This window comes from Pteropus vampyrus, unplaced genomic scaffold (genome assembly GCF_000151845.1).
Source record: "Pteropus vampyrus isolate Shadow unplaced genomic scaffold, Pvam_2.0 Scaffold82, whole genome shotgun sequence".
Taxonomy (NCBI): domain Eukaryota; kingdom Metazoa; phylum Chordata; class Mammalia; order Chiroptera; family Pteropodidae; genus Pteropus; species Pteropus vampyrus.
In genome coordinates, this window is record NW_011888863.1 from 419,460 (window position 1) to 445,508 (window position 26,049).

A 26,049-nucleotide genomic window follows, 5' to 3' on the forward strand; every position below is an offset into this window, starting at 1 on the left:
ATTTATTCAAATAAAATAATACATTGATTTTCTGGGCATATACTTCAGTTTGATGGCCTTAGTGTGAGTCTTCTACTGAGATGAGATTTCATGTTTGCTGTGGCAACAAAAATATGAACTTCGAATTCTGAGGGTTAGGCTGGACTAGGGCGTATTCATACGGTATTATCACATTTTGAGGTCTCTTGACTAAGAGCATGGAATGTCATTCGCCAAGCACTCCTTCCATTTGACACATTTATATTATCAAGAATGAGATTTATGTCAAAACGAAAATACTGAGCTGAATGAGTTTATACTTAAATTGAATGGCATTCTCATGTTTGTAACTGTTAAAAATCAATGTGGATTAAAGGATTAGATGTTAAAATTATATTAGATGTTAAAGTCTACTAAAATTTGAAGAATTTTCAAAAAAAGGGCTTTACTTTTTGCTTGCTTGTGTGTATGTTTTTGTGGTGTAGTGTGTGTGAGGTGGCGGGGGGGAAGACTGGAGTAAACGATAGTTACTAACATAGCTCAGTTATCACCTCAAAATGCTTAAAATTAATTATGTGCCTATGTTTTATAAACAATAAGGCACAATATAAACTATTATTTTATACCACTTTATGACACTTTGTCACAATAAAGATGTATACATCTTCCTTTTCTCAGTGATGAAACTTGTAAAAATATTGTAAACTCTGTTTTAGCAAAAAACATTTCATTGACCTAGAAATATTTCTCCCATAAGAACTGAAAGGTGGCTGTCACCATATAATTGTGTAATGTCATATACATTTTTGTACTGTCTTTTTTACTATTTAATCATTTCATATTCTTAAGCCAACAATCTAACTTCCTTCAGATGAGAATTTCAATGACTGGCTGTTCAGGTACCAAAGCAATTCTTTAAAAAATAAATAATTACAACTAAGTCAGGTTCACCCAAAGTCTTTGGTTATATGATGTTGAGGGTAGGGGGTAAAGGGTAGAACTGGTCAAAATAAGTCTAACACATACAAACACAGAAGGCTGAGATGTGAGTACTTCCTCTTCTCTTTGCTTATTTACTAAGAACCTATGGTACGTGATCCTGACAACACATATTCCTATTTTGTCAGTTTGATAAAAATGTGCTTTGTCAATGGGTCTTAGCTTGAGATCTGGTGATTGTTTCAGCATTGACTGTCAATGACCTGTGTGTCAGCTGACACAGCTGACATAGTTAAATCAGAAATTAGAATGCAGTCTCCTAAAATGCTGGACACATGGACTCTTTGCACAAGAGAGATATAATGGAACCCACATGATACCCCATTAAACAATAAAACATGTGACATTAACTAAAAACAGGAACACATCAGCAAATATGCCTGAGGAAGTTTATGGTATTTAACTCCTAAACATTAATTTTATTGTTGTGTATGAGGAACTAATTAACTGAGAGTTTCCTTTTTTATTGGAAGCGGAAATACTGTTCAGAAAACTGATGAAGAGTAAATACAACATATTTTAAGTTTATTAAGCTTGGCTCATCGACTTCTATTTATTTAAGCTAATCTCATAAGGCAATTAAATATTTCAATCGGTAACTTTATATGGCTATTTTATTTAGCACATTTCTGAAAAATTAATCAATGTGTTAAAATGCAGAATGAGTATGTGAATACATTTCTGGTTTCATATAGCCAAAACAATGACTAAATACATTTTCAAAAAAATCAAATGATCTTTTCCAACATGAGCTCTGATAAACAGACAAGTGGAAAATGACAATAGAAAAAGTTTAAAACTTGGTGATTAAAATGAAAATAGTTAAGGTTAAGGTTATATCTACATGAGATAAATTTTTCCTCAGCACAGTACTACTTTTCACTAAACAATTATGTTTTCCTAGTCAGAGGAAGCCTCATTCAGGTGTGGCAGAATGAATGTCATCTTAGATAGCAAACAAAATGCAACTAATTGCTGGGTGGGGTTTTATAATAGAATCTTTTTTTTTTTTTGAAACAAGATCTGTCTTTTGCTGGCATTATACTCAATATTTATCATTTATAAATAACCTAATAAAACAGACACAATACTAGGCACTGTTTCATATAAAATCCTATTTAATCTCCCTAATAATTTAGTAAAATGGGTGTTTTTAATCCATTTTGTGGATGAAGGAGCTGAAGCTTAGTAACTTACACAAGGACAAAGTAGCAGAATGAGGCAAAACTTGATTTCAAATATCTCTCAATTTGTAGTTGCCTATCTGAGATTGGGTTTATTAAATCAACAAAGCAAAACAAATGAGCATATGAAATGATAAAGACAAAGGAATCAACTGGTATAGACAAATGAATCAGTTACTTATCTATATAATATTATACCTAGCTCTGTAAGTGCAAAATAAGTTTTGTTATAATATGTATTCTGTTCTGTAGTTGTAATATGACAGACCAACAACAACTTCCCAGTAAAAAAAGGTCATAATAATTTAAAAACTGAATATATACTAGATTAGGCCAAAAGTTCCTAAACTTTCTAGGATTTAGGCACCATCAATGGTTTAATTTTTTTACGGTGCCCCTAAGACAAAAGAAATATCCAACTGCTCCATTTTATCAAGTAGTAAGGTCCAAACAACTAAGGTAATTTATGTAGTGTCTCTGTATCTTCCTTGAAATTTTAAAATATCCTGTGTGCCCCTGTGAATTAGTTACAGCACCCTGGTACCTTAGCACATAGTTTAGGAACCGTAGCACTAGGCATATGCCCATCTATGGGGAAAGACTCTATATCTGTAGCTGTGTGACACATTCAATTTGATACTTTGGGCTAACTATCAAGCCAACTCTTTTACAACTGTTTGTTTTACACTGTATATAGAAAATGAGTTATTTTGATTAGATTTTGCCTTCCTGTAGATTTTTTTATTTCCATATAAAATGTTTTTATGTTGAAAATTTCTAAAGCATCTATTAGAATTACATAACCAGAAATTATACAGCCAAACAGAAAGGAGAGGGGCAGAGGATTGTAGTTATTAGTGAAAAGAGAAGCACTTATGGTCACTTCTGACTGCACAATATGTGCCCTGAAGGAACAGCACTTAAAAAGGGTGTGAGGAAGCTGTGTTATGCAAAGAGAACTGGAAGTTGGTGCTAGAGAAATTGGTAAGGACCAAATTTGTGAGTTTTAACCACCTAATCTCAAAAGTCTCTCAAGTCTAAATGTTAGGCTAAAACCAATATACACATTCAAAAATACTTTGAATTTGGGTAGATTATTTTTTCTATGATAGGTAAACACAAAAGGGAGTCTTCCTACCAACAAAAACTGTTTTCCAGGTGTCAGAGGTATGTACGTTTTATTTAAAAAATATCTACTTGATACAAGCTTTGCAGTTCACAGGCTGAAGTCTTTGGTTAAGCGGTTAGGATTCCACTCAGACTTTCCAACAGAGGCAAATGGACTGTGTTGTGTCCTTGGGTTCTTCAAGCATCCAAAGTATACATGAATCAATTCATTTGTACACCCATCTAGTTTATAATTCAGAATTGGAACTTTAGTTACTTATTTTTTCAAATTTATTTCAGGACTATAGTGATTATTTTCTGATTAAAATGAGGTAGTACCTATAAATACAATTTAAAATTGGGATTTTTAATTGTGTAATATAAAATTAGGGTTGTGTTTACATATAGCAACTTAGTTGACAGTTTTTATAGAACTGACAAGTTAAAAATATAGATTATTTAATTTTTTCCCCTGAATAAAATGGTCTCTGAATTGAGCTGGCTGGTTAAACCAGTGTTTTTACATAATAGTTTTCAAGTTATTATATATATATTAAAAGCATTCAATTTAGGAATATACCATTATTTTTACCGCTTTAGAAGTTTGAAAGTATCTTTTAGATTTTAAGAAATAAGCAGGAAAAGTAATACTAGATACAGATCCATGAAGTGTGGCTTCATGATTGATTTCTTTAAAAGCAAATACCAAAACAGAATCCAAGATTATGATAAGAATATATAAATATTTGTAAATTTATCTATATATTCATGGATAAGAATATATTACAACATTCTTTAATGCTTCTTTTCTATCTAGCACATTTGCTCTGGCTGTGCTATTCATTTATTTTTATAATGTTTAATGACATGCATTCTAGAAGTTAAGAGAAAGCCCAGCAGCTATATCTGTAGGTCTCCGTTCCACATCTAATTTTACCTATTTCTAATTCTACTATTATATTTCTTAAAAAGAAAATATCTTTATGTCTAACAGAAAGCCTCTTTTTTGGAAAACGGATGTTAGCTAAATGCATAATGGTTAAGTCCCACAACTTTTGTTTTTTTTAATTTTTTCTCTGTTGAGAACATTTTAGCTTTTTTGTATAGTTCCTAAGATTTATGTTTTATTTATTTTATCAAGACATGTAGTCTAAACAGAAAAATTTATCATCAATACTTTCTATAAATGGATTGATGAAAAGTGCTTGAGTTTTGGAAGCCAACAAATAGTATATCTTTCAAATTTCCTCGAAACTCAAATCAAGATGGGTTAGTCAGTCTCTTTCATTGACAGCTATGTAATATTAATCAAATTAAAACAATTGAGAACACCAGAAAAGTCACATATGGTTGACAATTATGGGGGAATCAAAAAAGAAGACCCAATGGAGAGAGGGGATATTAAGATTTTTTTTCCCCCACCTTTATTTCTTTCCCGCAATGCAATTAGGAAGGAAATAGTTCATACTATTTTTCACTTCTATACAGCTCCTCAATCAAACCGACTCAAAGTGCCAGGGTATCAACAAGGGTGGCACTTGCTTTTGCTACTAGGTTTTTAGTTTTAAAGTTTGGCATGATGCTAGTTGTAAGCTTGCCAGCAGCTGTAGAAACTTTATTCTATTTCCAAGGTTACAAAAGAAGTGGTAGCATTTTATAACTTTAAGCACTGAAGGTATGAATATCAAATGGTTAATACACCAACGATTTTAGAAAAGGAAAAATTTCTGCATGCCACATTACATTCACACTGAACAAACAGAGTATGCCAACTCTGTCAAATGGGAGTGAGGCTGAGGTGTTCTTGACCTTTTCCAGGCCTACAGTTTTGCTATTGTTCATATTCAATGTGGTTTTCTCTTCAGCACAGTATTTGCTAATGGGACTTATTTCTATAGTTGCTTAAAAAATTCCTTTTTGGAAAACAGAACTAGTCTATATGTATATATTTGCAGGTGCAGTCTGAGGCAACTGATGATTTTTAAAAGTGTCTTTTTTTCCATTTTAGTAACCAAGGTTACCAAAAACACATTGGCAACATGTGTTTAATGTGAATAGTAATTACTTAGGAAAATGGAAACAAAACAAGAAAATCTTTTATGATTAAAATCTCAAAATTTGGCATAGCAACAGAATTTAAAATTCTACTTTTAGAATTTAAATTATTCTTAGAATTTAAATATTTGGAATATAAATATAGTTCCTAATTATATTTGGTGTTTCTGGATGAACTGATCTACAAAGATAGAATGATGTGGCAAATAAAACTAAATGAATAAATTAAGGATACAGAGCAAGAGCACCATCTTAAACACAGGAAACCAAAGTCAAGAGAAAGAAGTGCAAAAGCAGTGTGAAAAACACAAAGGGTAAAGTACCAAAAAAGTGTGAATTTTTATCATCCTGAGTTCAGTTCACTTTTATCTAGACACCATAGTTGCGATGTACTCATCTCAAATGCCTTTGTATATTTAACAATTATATCCCAATATCTTCAATATTGTACAGAGAAAGGTTTAAAGACTAAGAATAATGTTAATTGTGAAAATTCAAGACATTTAACAGGAAACTTCCATCGATTTCTATTATTGTTGAATGGAGTTTTACAAATGCAATAAATACTGAAGGATAGTTAAGATGCTAATGGGACAATTTGTTAACATACCAAAAGCTACTGATATTTACAAAACGATACTTTATATAAATATATACTACAAAGTTATTTTACTAATTGTTTTCAGTGGTGTTCTACTTTTATCAATGAAAATATTTCAGTAAAATTGCTTTCTCTATATTCTCTCTATTCATGGTAATGACGTTTTAGAATGTATTTAGCTTAGCAGTCTAGCACCTTTTTGAAATTTGTTACTATTTTTATCTAACAGATTATAGTTGACATTTTGGCTATTTGACTTTTAGAATATGAAATACCAGATTGTTTTCAAAATCGGCAATGTATAATTTCAACTTTGGTTAAAAAAAAAGTCATAATATCACAGGCATCTAAAGTTAATAAGCAATATAAACACTTATCTTGGTATAACTCATCACTTAATGCAAAAATGCCCTTGTATTGTTTGTAATGAATGTTCCTTCATTATTCATTCATTCACTCATTCATTCATTCAGCAAATAGTTGAATGTTGTTGAAAGTTTAGATATAATAATGAATAAGACGGAATCAGCACCTGCCCTCAAAGAGCTTTCAATTGAAGTGAAAGAGAAAATATACAGGACCCAAAGGAACCAGGAGAAAGGGACCCACCTAGGGCAGGCAAGCTCTCCATGAGCTGAGTTGAAAGAGGTTCAGAATACCAAAGAGCATGAACACTGACAATGCAAGCTCAGAATCAAGAAAGAATATGGTTTGGTTGAAGAACTAAAGGAAGACTAGTGAGAAGTTAGTCTAAACACAGGGCGGAGACAGATAATGAAAAAACAACTAATTCACATTAGGAAACTTGGGTTTATCTTAAAGAAAAATGGAAAGCTATTGAAAAGCATATTCCTATCTTATCTATGCAAAAAAAAAAATGAAACCAAAAATTACATTCATATTTTAAGAATTCACTGGAAACAAGTTATGGAACTGAATTCTAAAGAGCAAATATTGTCTTCAGAAGCATAGAAATAATCTAAGCTCTTTTAAATACCAACATAAATCCTTTTCAACACCTTCTGTGTGTTTCCTTTTTAAAATAAAAATGTTATATGGGTGATCTCATTTCTTGGTGTGGCAGAAATACTAAATTGCCTAATTTAAAGCAATACGCTCCACCCACTCCCAAATGAAAAATCAATGGTACTTACTACATCCAGCCTTATAGCTGAAGCCTGGAGGAAGAAGGAATCCCTGCTGGGCAGCTGCAGCCAATGTTCGTTGATCAGGGGGGAATACGGGAATCATTAATGGTGGCAGTTGACCTTGAACCTGCTGAACGTGATAAAGAGGATCAAAGAGAAGAAGTAATAGTGTTCCATGCTTCCCACCCTCTTTATTTTATGATAAAAGAAAATCATTTATTCGATTCAATATACTGGCATACAATCTTGATAGAACACTGGGATTGAGGCCATGCCTTGGGACTGACTACCTTAGGAGAATCAAAATACATTATAGTCGAAAGGTGTTACACTTTCTAACTTGATGAATAATTTCCCTATAGTGCGAGTGATGAAGCGTCACTACTGCATACAATAAGCCTTTTTCTCATTGCATTAATGTAATGGTTAAAAAATTATCCCCTAGGGGTTGAACTAAAATCTCCTTCTGTAAATCCCACTTGTTAGGAATCATTCTACCTTCTAAAACAAAACCAACTAAACTGATATCACTTTATAGGTAAATAGCTCTTCATTACTTAAAAATAATTCTCATGTTGACACAGAATACTGAAATTTTAAAATCCTCAAAAAAGCTGGAAGAAAGCTTAGAGAGTAAATAAGACTTTCTCTTTTTTTTTTTTTTTTTTTTTATAGAAGAAGTAACTGGAGCTGAAAGACAACTTACCAGCCCATAGCCCTTGAACAGGATCGTCAAAACTAGCTCTAGAATCCAGTCCCTTGAATCTTGCTTGGTACTATACGTGTGTCTTCATCTACTGTTTTTCTAGTGTTAAACCACTCCTTAAACAACACGGCTTTTGCTTTGGTTGCCATCTTTGGATTACATCTTAATAAGCTGGTGTCACTTTCAGTATATGAGGTTTACATCAGTAAATGAATAATACAGCACTATAGAATCACTATCTTCTTTGAACTGAATAGGAATATCCAGAAGTATAACCTAATGCAGTCATTTCTGCAGCTATGTCATTATTGACTAATGCAGAGGTTGTCATTAACTAAAATATCTAGGCTATTTTTCTATTTTTCTACATATTTAAGACCTCCTTGACAAACGTGATTATTGGTTAGGGTTTGTCACTGAATATGTGAATGAGAATTTAGGATCATGCTAAAAATAACACGTCTGACACTTCAATTTCCCTTACTACTCCTTCCATACATTAATTCAGTTTATTTTTTAAATACCTCTATTTATGAGAAAATGAGATGGGCAGTAGGGATTTAATAGTGAACTAGAAAAGCAAGATTCTATGCTCATGGAGCTTACATTACAGTGGGGAGAATGGTGAAAAGTCAAACAAACACACAAAGAAATTACAAATTCATTCAGTGGCTAATCTTAATAGGAACTCTGAGTTATCTCTCAGACTTGTCTTCTCTTTCTCCCACTGGCATCACACATTCTTAGGGCTCTTACGATTCTTACAGTTCTCATCATTTATCACTTTAAAAGTTTGCCTTCAGTTTCTCCTTCATCTTTCACAGTAAACCTCTGAGCTATTCCTGAGATTTTTAATTGGTGAGTGTCCATTTTTTGTGGGGAGCGTTGAGAGAGAGGGGGGAGGAAGGGAGGTGAGAAGGGGGTAAAGAAAGAGACAGAGAGAGAGGGAGAGTGAGAAATAAGTATTTTAAGAATAAGGGATCTGTTTTCAGCAATGACTCCAAATTTGAAAGCATTTCCTTTAGCCAATAGGATTTTAAATCTATCACTGCCACCAGAGTGAAACTAAAAGGGAATGACAAAAACCAGGAAAACAAAAGTGTCTTAAGGTTAGAGTTGAAAGTTAGGCCACTATAGCCAGCATGTTTTTGAACTTTCTAGAGGGAAGAAAAACATTATGTAGAAACCAATGAAAAACACTTGATTAAAGACTCAAATATTAGAGACTACATATTGAGCAAGTATTAGAGACTGTATATTGAGCAAGTATGGCCTAAAACAAGAGGTAGACATCCAAAGGCAAAACAGCATGGAGGTTAGTTCAGTGTAAGCAGAGGATGCTGACCAGGATAACACACAAACAAAGAAATAACAAACCAGCCACATTAGTTAAGAGTTATCCCCACCTACTGTATATCCTTTATATTTCATTGTTTGTAAGTTATATTTTATATAGTACATTTCTTCCTTTCTAAGAAACCATAATTATAAGATATACCATAAATTTAATAAGAACATTTTAGAGGGAAGGAGAAAAAAAGAACTTCAAGTGAAACGAGGGTTATAAAAGGTATCCAAATTTCAGATACCTTAGAATTTGAGAAAAATAACTTCTAGAATTACAGAAACAATAAGTTCTTGTTTTTGTGCAGTAGTTCTCAAACATGCATGTATGTTAGAATCACCAGGTAAGCTCTGAAAAACTCTCAATGCTCAGACTACTTCTCAGCCCAATTAAATGTGAATCAACGGGGGTGAGACCCAACCAACAGTGTTTTTAAAGTTCCTCTGATAATTCCAATCTGCATACACATTTGAGAAGAACTCTTAAAGAATGTTTTTAGTCACTGGCAAATCTTTTTGTCTTCTTCATTTTTGCCTTGAGTAACAAAGCACCTGTAGCTATATAAGCAGTTGAAAGGGAGACTCTGCCTGATCTGGTGTCCATAGCATAAGACTCTGGACAGATTCTGATGTCCACAGAATAAAACTAGATATTAAGCTATATTCTTGATAGAATTCCTTCTAAATGAGTCTTCTATTTGTATTTTACATGACCTTTTTGTAAAAACTTTTGACAGTTTGCATTTACCTGGAAAATAATGATCAAATACCCTCAGTATGGTTTTCAAGATTTCCTCACAATTTGTTCCCAGTCTTTCTAGGCATTTCTGTTGCCCTCCTTCAGATATTCTGTACTCTTGCCTCAATGGATCATGAAGAGTTTCTTGCATACTCAGTGTTTTTCCATGCTCGAATACATTCAAAAGTATTTTCTCCTCTGTTTTGAGTGATTTTGCTTTTCCTTTTCTTTGTGGCAAAATTCTACTTATTTTTCAAAGGCTTTGAGACCCACATAATGTCTTTGCCTGTGAAGCACTTCTTTCTTATGGTGCCAATTTTCAGGCAGAAAAAAACTGTTACTTCTTTTAACCTCACAAAGCTAATATAATACTTACTGTATTGAATAATTGTTACTCATGTAACATGAACTCCCTTTTGACCTATGGAGCTTAATAAACAAAAAGGTTGTAACATTTTTTATTGTACCTTCACAGCTCAGAGTAGCAGCTGAAACTATTATGTGTATTACTAATTCATAAACAAAGAAGAAGAATGAATTACATGGTCCTGTCTCTAATTACATCTTTGTGGTACCAACTCCAGATGTCCACAGAAGGCATGTAGATGACAAGTTATTTAATGACCAGAAAGGAATACAATTTCACTAAGAATGTAGCATTAGGTACCAATTCCTTTGTGTATCTATTCTTAAATTATAGCTAAATGGTCTTATAAATTATCACATATCCAAAAATCTTGGAATTATGCATGTATAAGGAAATAAAAAAGTAATCCAGAAATATTAGAATTTTATTATATATTTCTGTAATGAACATATATGTCTGCCTATTATGTTCTAGTAACATGTTTTAGTTATTATAGCTTTGTAACATGTTTTAATAAAAGTTAGTACTCTATCATTACTATTTTATTTTTTTTAACATATCCTAGCTTTTTTTTAACATTTATTTTCTCACATTAATTTTAGGATATAAAATTTCTATTTGAAATTGGCTTAATGACTACTAGGAGGTTATAGCTTTCAGTTTATTTAAATCTTCTTTCATTTCACACAATTCTTATAGTTTTTTAGGTAATTTTATTTTTAAGATATTTTTAAAAAATTATTTTTATTGCTACTGTAAAGGGAATGTTTTCTTATTATTGTTTAACTGGTTGTTATGTTTACAAAAGCCTATCTACCTATGTGTAACAGTTTTTATCCAGGTAATTCATTTATATCTTAATAATTTATAGTATTTTTCTGCTAAAAAGTTTGTATTTTAAAGAATAAACTGCAATAAATTCTAGGGCTTTTAAAAATCTGTGTATTCTAAACTTTTATCTTATTATGATTATTGACATGAAGTTTGCTTCAGTATTACAATTTGTTTTAGTGTCTAAATTTTCCAAGATCCACATACATAGAATAACAGAGGTTTAAGCCTGAGAAAGATCCTAGAGATTATCTGACAGAACACAATCACGGTGCTAAGGAAATAAGATTTAGCTTGGTCATAAAAATTGTTCAAGATCCCACATTTACGTAAGAGGAAAATTAACACTGGAACTACATCTTCTTACTCTTAATCTAGTACTCTTTCCCCCGACACTACAGAATGTAGTGGGGAGAGAAATAGGGCAAAAAGAGCTACAGGGGAAAGAAAGGAACGAAAACAGAAAATAAGCCTGATTTCACAGTCCTAATAATGGGTTTTCTTTAGAATATTATAGAGCAGATTGCAGAGCGCTGTAATAATACTCAGAATAAAGTAAAAAGTAAATATAATCCCAAATCTGTGGTTATCCATATATGCAACTAAAAATGCATTTCAAAATACAGTCGATCTTCATTATTTGCTGACCTTATACTTGCAAATTTGCCTTCTCACTAAAATTTACTTGTCTCCTGCAAAATGTACTTGTACCAGTGATTTGCAGTCACTCACAGACTTGCGCAAAGTAGTGAGAAATTTTGTTGGTGATTTCACTGTTTAAAATGCATTCCGAATCAATGATAATTAATAAGGTGACTTTAAACAGAAACACATATAAAATAAGGTTATTTATTGATCAGTTGATGAAAATGGTATGACCAAAGCCTCTCAGCAACCCAACTGTATTCCCCCAACAGTAATTGCTTGGTGTTCACTAATTCAGCATTCATGGCAACTTTATAGAACATAACTAGCACAAATAATGAGCACCAATTGTATTATTGCTATATCTTAATTAATGTTCAGTTCATTGCTGCTGAAATTTAGCCACTCTGAGAGAAAAGAACATGTTACATCAAACGGTATAAGGTTTTCTGGATAAATTCTAAAACTAATTTAGTTATAAAGTTAGTAATCCATTCTTACATATTTGCCAGTTTTGAGTATTTCCAAATCCTATCCACTATTAACTCCATTTATTTTCTTTCACTTAATGAATGAAATTTCCTTTAAGCTCCTAATTAAGGTTTAAAATGTGTGACATGTATAATTAAGTTTCAATAAAATACTTTTGCCACAAAATTTTAGTCTTTTTATTAGGGGGTATGTTATTCACAAGGTAGAATAACATATTACAAATTTAAAAGGCTACTTCCCATATTTCTTAAACTTTAAGATGAAAGATTATGTTTGAACATTTTTTGTAATTCTACCACATAGATACTGAACGCAGCCCTCTAAAATCTTAAGAATCCAACACAAACCAAACACATAATCTCATTTGTAAAAGAACAAGTAACTATTTATCAATTATTCATAATTAAATGTTTTATATTTTATATAAATATTCTATTGCAAAACCCTTCAGTGGCTCCCTGAAACTAATATATTAAATAGATATTTAAGATTACTAATTTACCTTCCAGTTGCATGGTTCTTTAGTTTATTCATTCAGTCAACATTTTTTTTACTAAGCCGAATGTGTACTTTTTTGGTAATTAGGGATAAAATGATGAATTCACACACAATGTCTGCTCTCTAGGAGCTCTGAGTCTGGTGGGGCAAATGGATAGATAGTTATACTGCTGTTAATTCAATAAAAGAGAGTTGTATAAGATACTATGGAAGCACAGACAAGAGACTCCTAACAGCCAGAAGTCAAGGCTGGCCTCATGGAGATTGGTAGGTACAGCAGGTGCACGGTATGAATGGATAAGTAGGAGTTAGCCCCCTGAAGAGAAAGGAGTGTGAGAAAAAAAAAAAAATCTAAGAAGATGGGGAGATATGAACAAAAGAACAGGGACAAAAAAAACTTCATATGAAAGGGTTACCACCAACGGTCTAAAATAGCAAAAAATGTAAGAGGGAACCAGTAGTGAGAAAGTCTGCCTGAATCGGTGTGTGTATCAGAGTAAGAAACTTGAGATTCTCCCTGTAGGCTCTGTGGAACTCCTGAGGGACTTTAAGTGGTTAGGTAGAATACTCTGACAGATATATGGAGAAGAGATTTGAGAAACCAAGTACAGAGACCAGGTAGGAGAGTAATATAGTCAACTAGGAAATAGATTGTGAGGGCTTCATCAGTAATAGGAAGGTTGTGAATGAGAAAAAAAGCCAAAAAATATTTAGGGGAAAAGTGGGAAACACTGATGATGTGTGGGTATATGAGAGATCTCTGTACCTAATACATATATATGTATATATATGTGTGTATGTATATATGTATATATAGTGAGAACTTGGAGGTGAAGAAAGGAACAGAGTCAAAGATAACTCTCAGGTATCTAGTTTATATAACTATTTATAACAGCATAGAAGAATTTTAAAATATCATAAAGGAATAATGACAGTTTTTATGGAAAGATAAATAATATGGTTTTAGGTATGATGTGTTTGAGGTGCCTAAATAATATTTCATTGGAGTTATCTTACAAGAGGACGGTACACCAATCTGAAGCTAGGGAAGAGGTCTTTAGAGGCTATGGTTTGGAGAGTCATTGATAATCTAGATACAATCTGGAGGGTAAAGACAAGAGGCAGCTTAAAATCATCTGTGTTACAACAATAATTAAATGAAGGGCAGAGGAGGAGGAGTCTACAAGTAGGGAGGTAAGAGAAGAATAAAGAAAATAATGATTACAGTGTCACAAAAAACCAATGGAATTTTAAGACTGAGGTAGTGACTAATAGGAAAAAATATAGCAGAAAGAGTATTTTGAAGACAAAAAATATCTTCTGGAATTGTTAATTAGAAGATAGTGATGAATCAAACGATGTCGATTCAACTAGAATGAAGAACAGAAACCATACTGCAAAAGGTTGAAGGCTGAATGACAGACAAGAAAAAGGTGAAAGCAAATGCAGACCTCTCTTCAGAGAAGGGTAGGTGAGAGAAGGTAGGAGACACATTTGATAGTAGTTGCATAGAATGCATAGTCTTTATTTAGGTGGTAGAGTTTTGAGTACATTTATTGGCTGAAAGAGGAAAATAGAAATTGAAATTTTAAACTTTAGATAAGAGAGGAACTAACTGGTAGACCAAAATTCCAGAGGAGGGTGAAAGGCAAAGCTGGGGTATAGGGACTAGTTTTGAATGGGTATTACATCTCACGCTTTGGGTGCTGAGGAATGATGAAGCTTTATAACTAAATATATGCAGATATGTTTTGTAGGTAGAGAAATGAGAAGATAAGAAAAATTAAGTCTGATGGAAGAATTTTCTCAATGCTGTAGGCATATGCCAAAAAAGAGAGACTGGAATTGAAGAAAGGAGTTTAGCAAAGGTAAGGACGTTTTGGTCATTGTGAGAAATGAAATAGAAAGTAAACCATGGACAATGAAAAAGGGTAATAGAAAATGCTAAAGCCTTAAGAGTGTTTACATAAATTTTGATGCTGTCAATTTTCCTTTTTCTGTGATTTTCCTCAGAGGGCCTGGTCACTGTAGATAAGGATCAGAGAAGGTGAACCCCAGCATTCAAGCTGGGGAAAAGAATGGGACTGGGGAGGACATTAGCAAGAATAGATTATGAGGAAATCGAAGTTGCTTTTGAACAACAAGGGGCTTAAGGCTTTACCGCAGGAAGAAAGGCCTGGAAAGCATTACTAGACTGGGGAAAATACAGCAGTCAAAGAACTAGAGGGATATCCATGACATGGAAGAGCCATTTGTGTGAGAGGTCACACAACAGGAAGTTATGATAGAAGGCTTGTTTAAAACACATGCACCGATGTCAAAACGAAAGGCAGCTGAATGATTTAACTCAGCACAATAACAAGGAAAATGTGAAATCTAAAACTTTTCAAATGTTCTTCAAGAGTTTAGTCTGATGAGTACTATAGTGTTTAAGCACATACCATCTTTAGGGATTAGTTCACCTACAACTGAAATTCAGCCACCTTCAGTGGGGAGCATAGCAGCTGTTTAGAAGCACACAGCAATACTACACAACAGTTTTGAGAAAATGAAGAATGTAATATCCAAATGAGATTACAAGAGGGGTTTAGATAGGGAGGATATAATTACCCAAACTGGAGTAACCAGGATAACTAAGCTGACTTTCCACCATTAAGAGGAAAAGGCATGGGATCTTCAATGACCACTAATAGTCTGTGATTTTTCATCTCCTATAATAGAAAGTCGATTTGCCAATTTATCCTACCCAATGCAATGGTCTTTAGAAGGAAAAAAACTACACTAAAATTAAGAATAAAGGAGTCAATTTATTTTCCAATTAATCTACTAGGAAGACTAAAGAACAGCTCACTGAGAGATATGAGAACATAAAAACATTGCTAAAATTGCAATTCCTGCCTCTTACTTCTCAACAGTCACGCTGGAGTTGTATCACCTTTAATTTCATTTGATTCAAGACAAAGACAAAGTAGCCATATTCTTTTAGAAAAAAAATGAACAGCCATGTGGATTTTTTACATAGTACTCTTCTTCGGCAAAAAGCCACAGAACTTTTTTAAAAAATCGTTTCCAAGGATGAAAGTGACTTTGCCAAGCAAAGTGGCTTCAAAACAGGCCTCAAAAAATACTAATAGAAAGACAGATGGTTCTACTAAGAGCTTGGCTGCCAAAAAAAAAAAAAAAAAGTAGAAAAAAGAGTGATGCTATTGAAGCTGACTGCAAAGTTATCTGATGACTACAAATACTTTTGTCCCATTGCAAGTGCTAACTCTGCCTCCAGGGCTGATAAAGCCAAAATACTAACTTCTCCACATCCTATCCCCCTGTATGCCCACCTCTCCTAAATAAAACCTGTCAGTGCCAAGCCCCACAAAACAGCAGAAGCATGCACTTGATTCTGACTGACTGCTCTGCGGAAGCAAAATATTGCATTGAAGAACTCCTATTTAGGAAAAGACCCACAAGGAAAATTGCTTTTCTTTTCAAAACTGCCTGTCACATTTTCTTTTTCTAATTCCTCCTTTCCTCCTCCTTCCTGACACCAAAGGGCCCCTGGGCCCTATGAGTTTAGATGATACAAATTCAATTTGTATAAAAAACGCAAGAAGCAGCACCACAGAGAGGTGGAGATAGTTCGAAAGGATAGAGAAGTAATCCAGTCAAGACACAGTGCAATTTTCTTTCCAAACTACTACTACAATAATACCTCCACTTTATTTCCTTCAGGGCAACTGTCATTTCTTTTTAACCAGATTGCTACTAGATGTAATAGAAACTGAAATATTATATGGTCACTGACTCTTCCTTTCAATGGCTCATTTCACTATTGCAGTTTTACTTTTGCATGATGTGTTTATTGTTGGCATTGTTACTAGGATACAACCACTTTCAAATAATGTAGAGTTAAGACCTCTGTCACTTGAAAGCAATGAAATTTCATTTTTAATACTATGCAAGTTTGACTTAAATATTCTTCTCATCTAGTATTACCCTTTATTAATTTTCAAAACTTAAGCATTACATTCTTATAAAGCACCTTTTTAATATATATTAAATTTATGTCAACCAAAATGATGACATTTATTATAATACATGCTTAAACAAAGTATACTTACTGACTTCAGGGGAGAAATCTTTATTTTTAAAAGTTAATAATCATAGAAACAAGAGTGGCAAAAATACGATATTAAGTAAGAAAGCAATTGTGAAAGAGTATGGGAAAACACAACTATTTTATTGGTCCAGAACAATTTTGAGCTGAATAACAGAATTTAAAAACACAATGATTAAAATAATCAAGCAATGCATTATTTAGAGTTGTTATCTTTTATTTCTTTAAGGCAATATTTTACATAGCTCGATAGCTGTTACTTGATAAAACCACAGTCTTTCTTTATACCGCAACTCTATTTGTTTCCTCAAATGTGTGTGAATACTTTTATTACTTATTATGGTTCTTCACAAGAAAACTTCACATGAGGATGATGGTTCTCTGTTCACATGAAAAGAATCAGGTTTTGCAAATAGTAATACAATCTTTCTTTATAGCATCCATTAGAATGTTAATTGTCTTTACATGCAAATGAAAGACAATATAATATAATAGTCAACATGAAATACATTTTTCAATTATATTTCTCAGGAATCCATGATTAGAAACTTAATAAAATATACTACTTATTAATTTCTGATTTATGATGTTATGCTCAATAGCTTATAAAAGATTATTAGTGATTTTTTTTCATGGCCTATAAATCTCAGTTTGACATAAGTTCTTTAAAATATTACACCTCAAAAATTATCACTTTGTAGGGAAGGTTAAAATAAGAGGGATTACTAATGGGTACAGGATTTCTTTTTGAAGTGATGAAAATGATCTAGAATTAGTGATGATGGTTACAAAACATTGTAAATATGCTAAAACCACTGAATTGTGTACTTTTTAAAGGTGTAAAATTTATGGTTATGTGAACTATATCTCAAAAAATAAACAACCAAAGCAAAAAAAAAAAAACCAAAAACTTAAAATAGAAGACCAAGACCACTTTAATATATATATAAGTTCACTGCTGTCTGAAGCAGGATTGAATGTGCTTTGAAACAGTAGTACCTCATTTTAAAATAATGTTTTGTATTTTTATAAAACCCTTGTATACACGTTAGTTCACTTACACTTTACTCAACTCTTGGAGGTCAGCAGGACAGGTGTTGTCATTTCCAATTTTACTAATGAGGAAAATGATAGACATATAATTTGGAGACTTAAACGTGATCGCATCACTAGCCAAAACAGTAAGTCCAGATCTTAAATTATAAACAACACTATAATAATTTTATGAAATAAAAATGCTGATTTATGTAAAGAGTACAAAAACATTGTGACAAAATTAATTCCCATATATTTTCTCAGCTTAAAAAGAATCACATTTAAATTATCTTTATTATGTTTTATAGATTTTTATGGGTGACATTTTGACTTAGATTTTCATCTTTATATTACATTTTATTTTGCTTTATGTTTTCTGTACAAAATATTCTTCAAATTTTTAATACATGTACATATTACTTGAATAATCTGAATATTGACCAGAAAAATAGAGATGCAATAGAGATGCAATAATACCAGGCATATAATAGAAGAATATTCAACATAGGAATTACTATCCTGTGTGAATTGCTTGATAGACCCTATCCTAAAGGTCTTAAACTTTGAGTCTTTGTTTCCTACATTGGTAGAAAATAGAATAAAATTCTTTAATATTTAACTAAAGAAAGATTGAAAACAAATGTAAAATTTTCACTGTAATTTTTATAAAATGTATATATTAACATTTACTTCAGAGTTTCCTAAAATCATTATCGATTACTTTGACCTTTATTAGTTTTATTTCTTGCTGAAATAGCCTACATCACTAGTATTTATTCTATGAAATTATGAACTAAAAAAGGTGTTCTATGGAAAATAAACTCACAGGGTGATCTGATCATAAATTCCTAACTGGGAAGGTCATGGTGGGTAGTCATGCCTCAGGCCTATAACTTTTTTTACATAACATAATAAAAATTTATTTCTTAATCACCAAAATCTAGTGCAGGTGTTCATAGTTGGGCAGCTCTCGTGGCTGCCTCCCTGACTCAGCAATCAAAGATTCTTTCATCCTACGATGCTGACAGCTTCAAAATGTGGTCTTCAAGGCCTATAACTTCTTTAGTGAAAGGTTTTAAGCCAACCCTGTCCCTTGTTTTTGTGCATCTAGGTTAACACACCTTTGGAATAAGCTATAACCACTCTCAAGAAAGCACATAATCTTGTTAACTATCCTATAATGCAATCCCTGCCTTCCCTCTTCCCACCTCCGTGTAATCTTCCTTATGTTCCCTCCTAAATTTCAAATGCATAAAAGAAGCTGCAAAACTGTCATTCTGCAGACATTTGAGATCTTGCTCCCCAGCATATGTCATCAGTTTGGTTCAAACAAACTTATAAAAATTCTCTGTAGGTTTAGATGTTTCTTCCGTCAACACAATGAGCATTGGATCAAGAAACCTTTTAATATGTTTTGTTTCTTGCTTGTGTTAGTTTACAATCCCTCACTAGAGTAATGATTTAATCTGGACATGAGACCTTTCATTTTTCAACCTGTTCTCAAACTGGAGGCTAGGAGGTGTAGCTGAAAACTTCGTCTGATTTAGATTCAGGAACTACTTTTTCCTCAAGACCAAGCTTAAATGACATTGCCTTTATGAAGACTACCCAAACTCTTCAAGCAAAATATATTCATTCATTTTTTGAGTTCCCACTTTGTGCTAGAGAGTATTATAGTCTGTGGAAATATGTCATGAATAAGACAGATAAGTACTATGGAAAAATGAGAGTGAGTGCAGAGAAAAAAAAATGCTGGAATGGAGGTTACAAGTTTAAATGCGGAGTCAATGATATAGTGACATAAACAAAGACCTGGAAGACGTGAGATGATAAACCTCTCATTTATCTTGGGGAAAACGTTTCAGGCAAATGGAAGAGTTGATGTTGAAAACGTAAGGTAAGCTTACGCAGGCTGTGTTCCTGTCTGAATTTCATAAAATTATTCCATTAGGTTGAAATTATTTGTGGCTATATTCCCAAGAGGGCTTAAAGGCAGGGCATATTTGACTCATATTGGTATCTGCAACACCCAACTTCATGCGTAGCACATAGCAGATGCACAATATGTCAAATGAACTGATTATTTAAAAAGCTATCTATTATTAGAAAAGTCTACTCACTTTAGCTTTAGTTTCTTCTTATAATAGTAACTGGTTTGTTAAAACATTCCTTTTATAAAATTAATCATAGGCCTTATTTTACTTTCATTCAGGATCCAAGATTTTTCCTCAAAAAAATACATGGCAATAACTGATGCCATTTTTTTTTTTTAACACTAAATCCATTACCTTCCTTAAACCCTAGTTTTAGTGTCAATTATGCAAACAGGTTTTGTGCACTTCGTTAATCCTCAAGAGATGAGCAAAATAAGAACGCCGATGTATCCTTACTGAAATAACCCAAGAACAAAAACAAACCAAAAAACCCCTCTTGATTAAAAAATTTAAGTAAATAGCTGTACCCTTAAACTGCACACTATTCTTACTTTGTTTAAGAAAATAACTGTGATTATACTGCTTACATTTCTTTTGTTCAAACTTTTCCCAGTGCATAATTTCAGTTTTTTATCAGGTGTTAAATTGGTGTGAATGGCTACTATATAGGGATTTGTTTGTTGGTAGCATGCGGAGTATATTGAGTAAATAATGAAAAATGTTATATATGTGGAAAGAAGCCCTTACGGCAACGTTTCCTGCAAACGAAAATAACATTTCAAACATCTCCTCCAAATGAAACCATAGTAGGGGCAAGTTAATGTCTAGTTTCACTCCTTAGGATGTGAAAAATCCATGCTCTTTGAGTAGTAATGAATGCTGCCTCACAGTATCTGTTGGAACTTGGTATTTAGATGCTTGTCTAACTTTACGATAGCTCAGGACACTTTAACAGTAAGCTACTCACTAGAACATTTGCAACTGAAAATAAAACGTGTGAAATTGCCAGAAAGGGCATGGTAGATGTTTCTTAAGTTGAAAATGTAAAATATTTTTGTAATTGGACAATCCATTGAACATTGTGTAATTTATATAAAAGTTTCTTAATCTCCCAGTCAAGAAAGGTTATTATACAATATACCATTGTAAAGACATTCGCTACTAGGAAATCTTACATTACTTGCAACAATCTTTGTAAATACAGCCACTTTTATTACTTGGCAAATTTATACTTTCTAGCGAAAAGTACTGTAACTTGCCTACACATAATGACATTGTTCAAGTAAAGATGAATTATGCAATACCATGGGTATTTTCCAAAATATGTAAACTGCTTTCTTGATTAGAAAAAATTTTCTTTTACTCACCAAAATTGTGATAATTCTGGTTTTATACAAGTGTTTTATTAGATGAAAAGAGAACCTGGACTATATGAATTCTTTCTATCTTGTGGGCCTTTCCCCAAAGCATTTAATAGATGATTATTAATGTGAATACTTATTCTGTTTCCCTAAGCCTCTCATGATGCATATTTTTTTATGTTGACTTTTGCACAGTTCTGTTTTCAATTATCCAAACTCACAAGAAACTTCCATCATCCCCATTTTACAGAAGAGGAAACTGAGTCATGCCTAAAATCAGAAAACTAGCAAGTTAAAGAGCTAGAATTCAAATTCAGGCAGCCTATTTACAAATGAGGTTTTTAACCACTATACTTTAGAGGCACCTGAATAAAGGCTATAATACTTATAAATAAGTCCTATAAATTGCAAGAAAAAATTAAAAATGACAAAAACTTTGAGTGACAAATTTTGAAAATAATTATTTCAACACGTAATTTTTTAAAAGTATAATGAAAACAGTTTAAATATTAGCCTAGAAACCCCTGCTACTACAATACGAGTAGATCATAACCAACATACTTTTTGATGCAGACCCTCCAAGGAAGTTCAACATGGAAGAAAGTGAGGACTGAAAGTAGGTGGGAAGAATAAGCGTTAACTTGGTGACAAATGTAGGTAACAACACCTGAAAAACAAGATGAAGCCTTGAGTCCCTAAAAAGCTAAACTTCAGACACCTGCATAAACCCAGGACAGTCAAAGAAGGCATATATCATCTAAAAAATGAGTTTAAAAAGAAGATAGTGCAATGAAAGAAAACCATACTGGGATGTTTCTTTGACAGTTTTGGTGAAAAACGACTGATGCTGATGATGATTCTTTGACAAATATTTATAAAGTGTCTACAATGTACTAGACATTTCCTCAGGTATTTGGAAAACTATAGTTAAATAAAACAGATTAAAATCCATGATTTAATGGGGGCTTATATTCTACTATTATAAAACACTAATGATAATTAATACACTTCTATTATTCAACCATAGACCTTTTATCGCTTGGGTCTGAAATTCAAATAAAGCTCCCTATATGGTCAGTAAAATTCCAGTTATGAAATTAAAAATAAATGGTCTCTGGTTTGGGTTGCCTCCTGAAACCCAGTACACTAATCCAGTCCAATAGACAAGCATCATTAATTTATATATTCTCATTTCTCACAGATTACATTCTACCAAACATAAACTCACAACAAAAAATTAACAAATACATGAAAAATAATTCAGCATGTGTAAAAGCAGATTCAAGAAGCAACATTTTGCTTGGATTTAGATACCCAAAGTCTTGGATTATCAGGTAAAGAATAAAATGCTTAAAATGTTTATTTACATAAAAGATGGAATAAAAATTAATGACATAAAAAACTATCAAAGATGTTCAGGAAAATTTAAAAAATACATAATATTTAGAGAAATAAAAATAACTAAAATTTAAAATTCATTGGATGGACAGACAGCAAAAGAGACAGAGGCGATGACAGAAGTCACTAAAAAAGAAGATATAAAGAAATTAGCTAGTTTCAGTGCACAGAGAAAAGGAGATGGAAAATATGAAAAAGTAGTTGTGTCATAGAGACTAGAATGAGATGGTTGAACAAATGCCTGGTCAAATTTTTAAGAGAGAATAGAAAAAAATAAAGGTAAGCAATATTCTAAAAATTAATACTTAGAGTTTTTTCTGAATCTAAAAGGTATAGGCCCACCAGATGTAACAGGCAAAATATATACAATTAGAACAAATGAGAGAGAATCACTTAATGCTCTTGTATTAAAACTGCAGTAAACAAAGGCACAGAGCAATCTTAAAAGCAGCCGGATAGAGGCCATCAACTGAGGAATGACGATTGGTTTGACAAAAAATTTCTAAATGGTAGTACTAGAGGTCAATGCAGAGACAAAAGAAAATAATTGTCAATTTCAAAGTGCTTTTCCCATAAACATTTTGAAGAATAAATGCAAAATAAAGCCTTTTTTTCCAAAAAGAGTCTATCACAAATCCCTTCATTAAAGGAATTTCTAACGGATGTTCCTCAGAAAGAAAGAAAACCTAGAAAGAATAGTGAGTGAAGAGATAGATGAACATGTGAGTAAATTTAAAAACACTTTATTCAATGATGATAATGTCCAATATTTGGATTAAAAATAGTTTAATCCAAAACCAATTACATGTAAAACAAGAGAGAAATATTTATAGTTAGCAGTTATAATATTATTTTATAATTCAATAGGAAAAATACAATATTTGTCAATTTTAGGCTTTCTTAACCATAAGTAGACAGGTTAAATTTTCAAAGGCAACCTATAAAAATGGAAAAAGACTAGATAATGTCAAGCCAATAAAGAGAAAAACATGATATAAGAGAAAACTGAAAATTAATATGTTAAAAAAATGAAGAAAAAAAGATACATATGAAATGTGGTACAAATAAAAAGCATGGATAAAACAACAGACTTAAATCACAATAAATGTAAGTGAAATAAGCTCATAAATTTAAAAACAGAAACGAATTAAATAAGAAAATCCAACTCTCTCTGGTTTACAAGAAAGATATACTTGCATTATCATGAGAAAGAAAGGTTGAAAAGGGATGGAAAAATTTATCAGGCGAATATTAACCATTTAACAAGGTAATCAAGTCAAGAGACATGAAAAGATGCTCAACATTGCTATTAGGGAAATGCAAATCAAAACCACAATGAGATATCACCTCACACCTGTCAGAATGGCTATCATCAACAGGACAAGTAATAACAAGTGTTGCAGGGGTTGCAAGGAAAAAGGAAGCCTCATACACTGCTGGTGGGAATGTAAATACTATAGAAAAGAATATGGAGGTTCCTCAAAAAATTAAGAATTGAATTACCATATGACCCAGCAATCCCTCTTCTGGGTATCTACCTCCAAAATTTGAAAACATTTATCTAGAAAGATATATGCACCCTGATGTTCACTGCAGCATTATTTATGGTGGCCAAGATGTAGAAACAACCAAAGTACCCTTCGATAGATGATTGGATAAAGAAATTGTGGTACATGCATATAATGGAATATTACTTAGCCATAAGAAAAGATGAAATGCCACCATTTGTGACAACATGGATGGATCTTGAGATTATCATGCTAAGCGAAATAAGGCAGACAGAAAAAGTTGAGAAACATGATTTCACTCATGTACCCAGACAACAGTTTAGTGGTTACCAGAGGGAAAGGGAGAAGGAAAAGAGGTAGATAAGAGTAAAGAGGGTCATATGTAAGATGACAGAAGGAAACTTAACTTTGAGTGGTCAACACACTATGCAATATACATATGATGTATTATTGAACTGCACACTTGAAACCTATATAATTTTTTAACCAATGTTACCCCAATAAATTTAGTAAAAAAATTAAAAGGTAAACAAAAAAGTCTAAAGAAGGTATTTTAGTATCAGACAAAATAGACCTTAACACAAAGATTATTATAGATACAGAGTTTCCAGAAATAACAATAAAGTTTCCATTCATCAGGAAGCTTTACTAATTCCAACCTTAATATATCTATTAAAAGAGCATCATAATTTATAAAGCAAAAATTGAGAGATCTGCAAAGAGAAATTAATAAATCCTCATTATTGTGGCCATGTTAGCACAACTTTCTTAATTACTAACAACTCGAGTAGACAAAAAAAATTAGCAAAGGTATAATAAGTAGTTTAGGCAACACAATTAGAAAGTTTAATCTAATGGACATATATAGAATTCTGCAGCTGATAATTACAGAATATAAACACTTTCAAGACAAATAGAACATTTATAAAAACTGTCCACACACTAAGCCATGGAGCAGGACTCAAAAGATTTCAGAGATTTAGTACCATGCAAAATTATGATGAAAGCATTTGGTTTTAGATGGAGGAAAAAATGTTAGTTTTAAAAAATGGACTCCAAAAATAACAATTTCTCTTTTTGAATGAGTGGTGTTGTCTAACTTCAGGTTTATGAGGTATATTTTAGAAGAGACTGCAGTATTTACCTGGGAATTGAGTCTATATTTCTAAGAAAAATACAATTCGATTACTGAAATAGGATCTTTATTTTCTAAATGTGTTTTACCATTGACAAGTGGGATCATTAAAATTGCCGTGTTTGTTCTAATTAATGTGTGGGTGGTTGGCAAGAATTAGAGGTTACTTAATATCATGTAGTGGTTAGCAATTCAAAACCTGTACAGTTCGAAGATTGCATTATTGGGGAAAACAATCAAGAAGAATAAGTTTAAAGCCACTATGCTTTTTTAAAAAGGCAACATCACACACAAAGATTTTAAACTCTGAACATATATTTTAAGCTCTTTGTACAATATTTTATTCACTGAAATGACGAAAAGGACTAAAAACATTGTAGGTGTTTGAAAAAGTATATGTGGTATTTATATGTAAAAATGTTTTTCAAAAATTTGAAGAATACCTTAGAAATGAAATTAATAAGGTGTTAGCAGTATGGAAAGTAAAAGCTGATCTAATCTTGTAAACAAAATGCCATTTAAAAAGTTGAGTACAGATTTTGATAAAACTGAAATCTTTAAAATTTTCATCTTTAAAATTTAAAATTATAAATCCCTATATTTTTTAAATGACTTATTGAACTCAACTCACTTTTCAAAAGAATAAAAACATGCATACTATAGGCAAAAACTATCATGGCATATTCTGATGTCTAATAAAACCATATTTATATCAATTTAAAATAGTTCATAAGGACTAATTTTAAATAATTATTGTGGTAGCTTTTACACAAATTTATAAAAGCAGCAAATTCTCCAATGTGATATGCAAGTGGGCAAAAAAACTAAGCCCCGATTTTGGTGTAAATCTCAATATTATATAAATTTCTAAT

The 26,049-nt window shown here is 32.2% G+C and overlaps 1 protein-coding gene across 4 annotated transcripts in view; it reads right to left on the bottom strand.

Annotated features, from left to right (window-relative positions):
* SOX5 (SRY-box 5) overlaps positions 1-26,049 on the bottom strand; it is a 674,508-nt gene that overhangs the window by 115,549 nt on the left and 532,910 nt on the right. For all 4 annotated transcript variants that reach the window (XM_011363058.1, XM_011363057.1, XM_011363055.2 and 1 more), the window contains one exon: positions 7,080-7,200. In XM_011363058.1, coding sequence (XP_011361360.1) covers positions 7,080-7,200 — 121 coding nt within the window. The remainder of the gene's footprint in view (positions 1-7,079; positions 7,201-26,049) is intronic.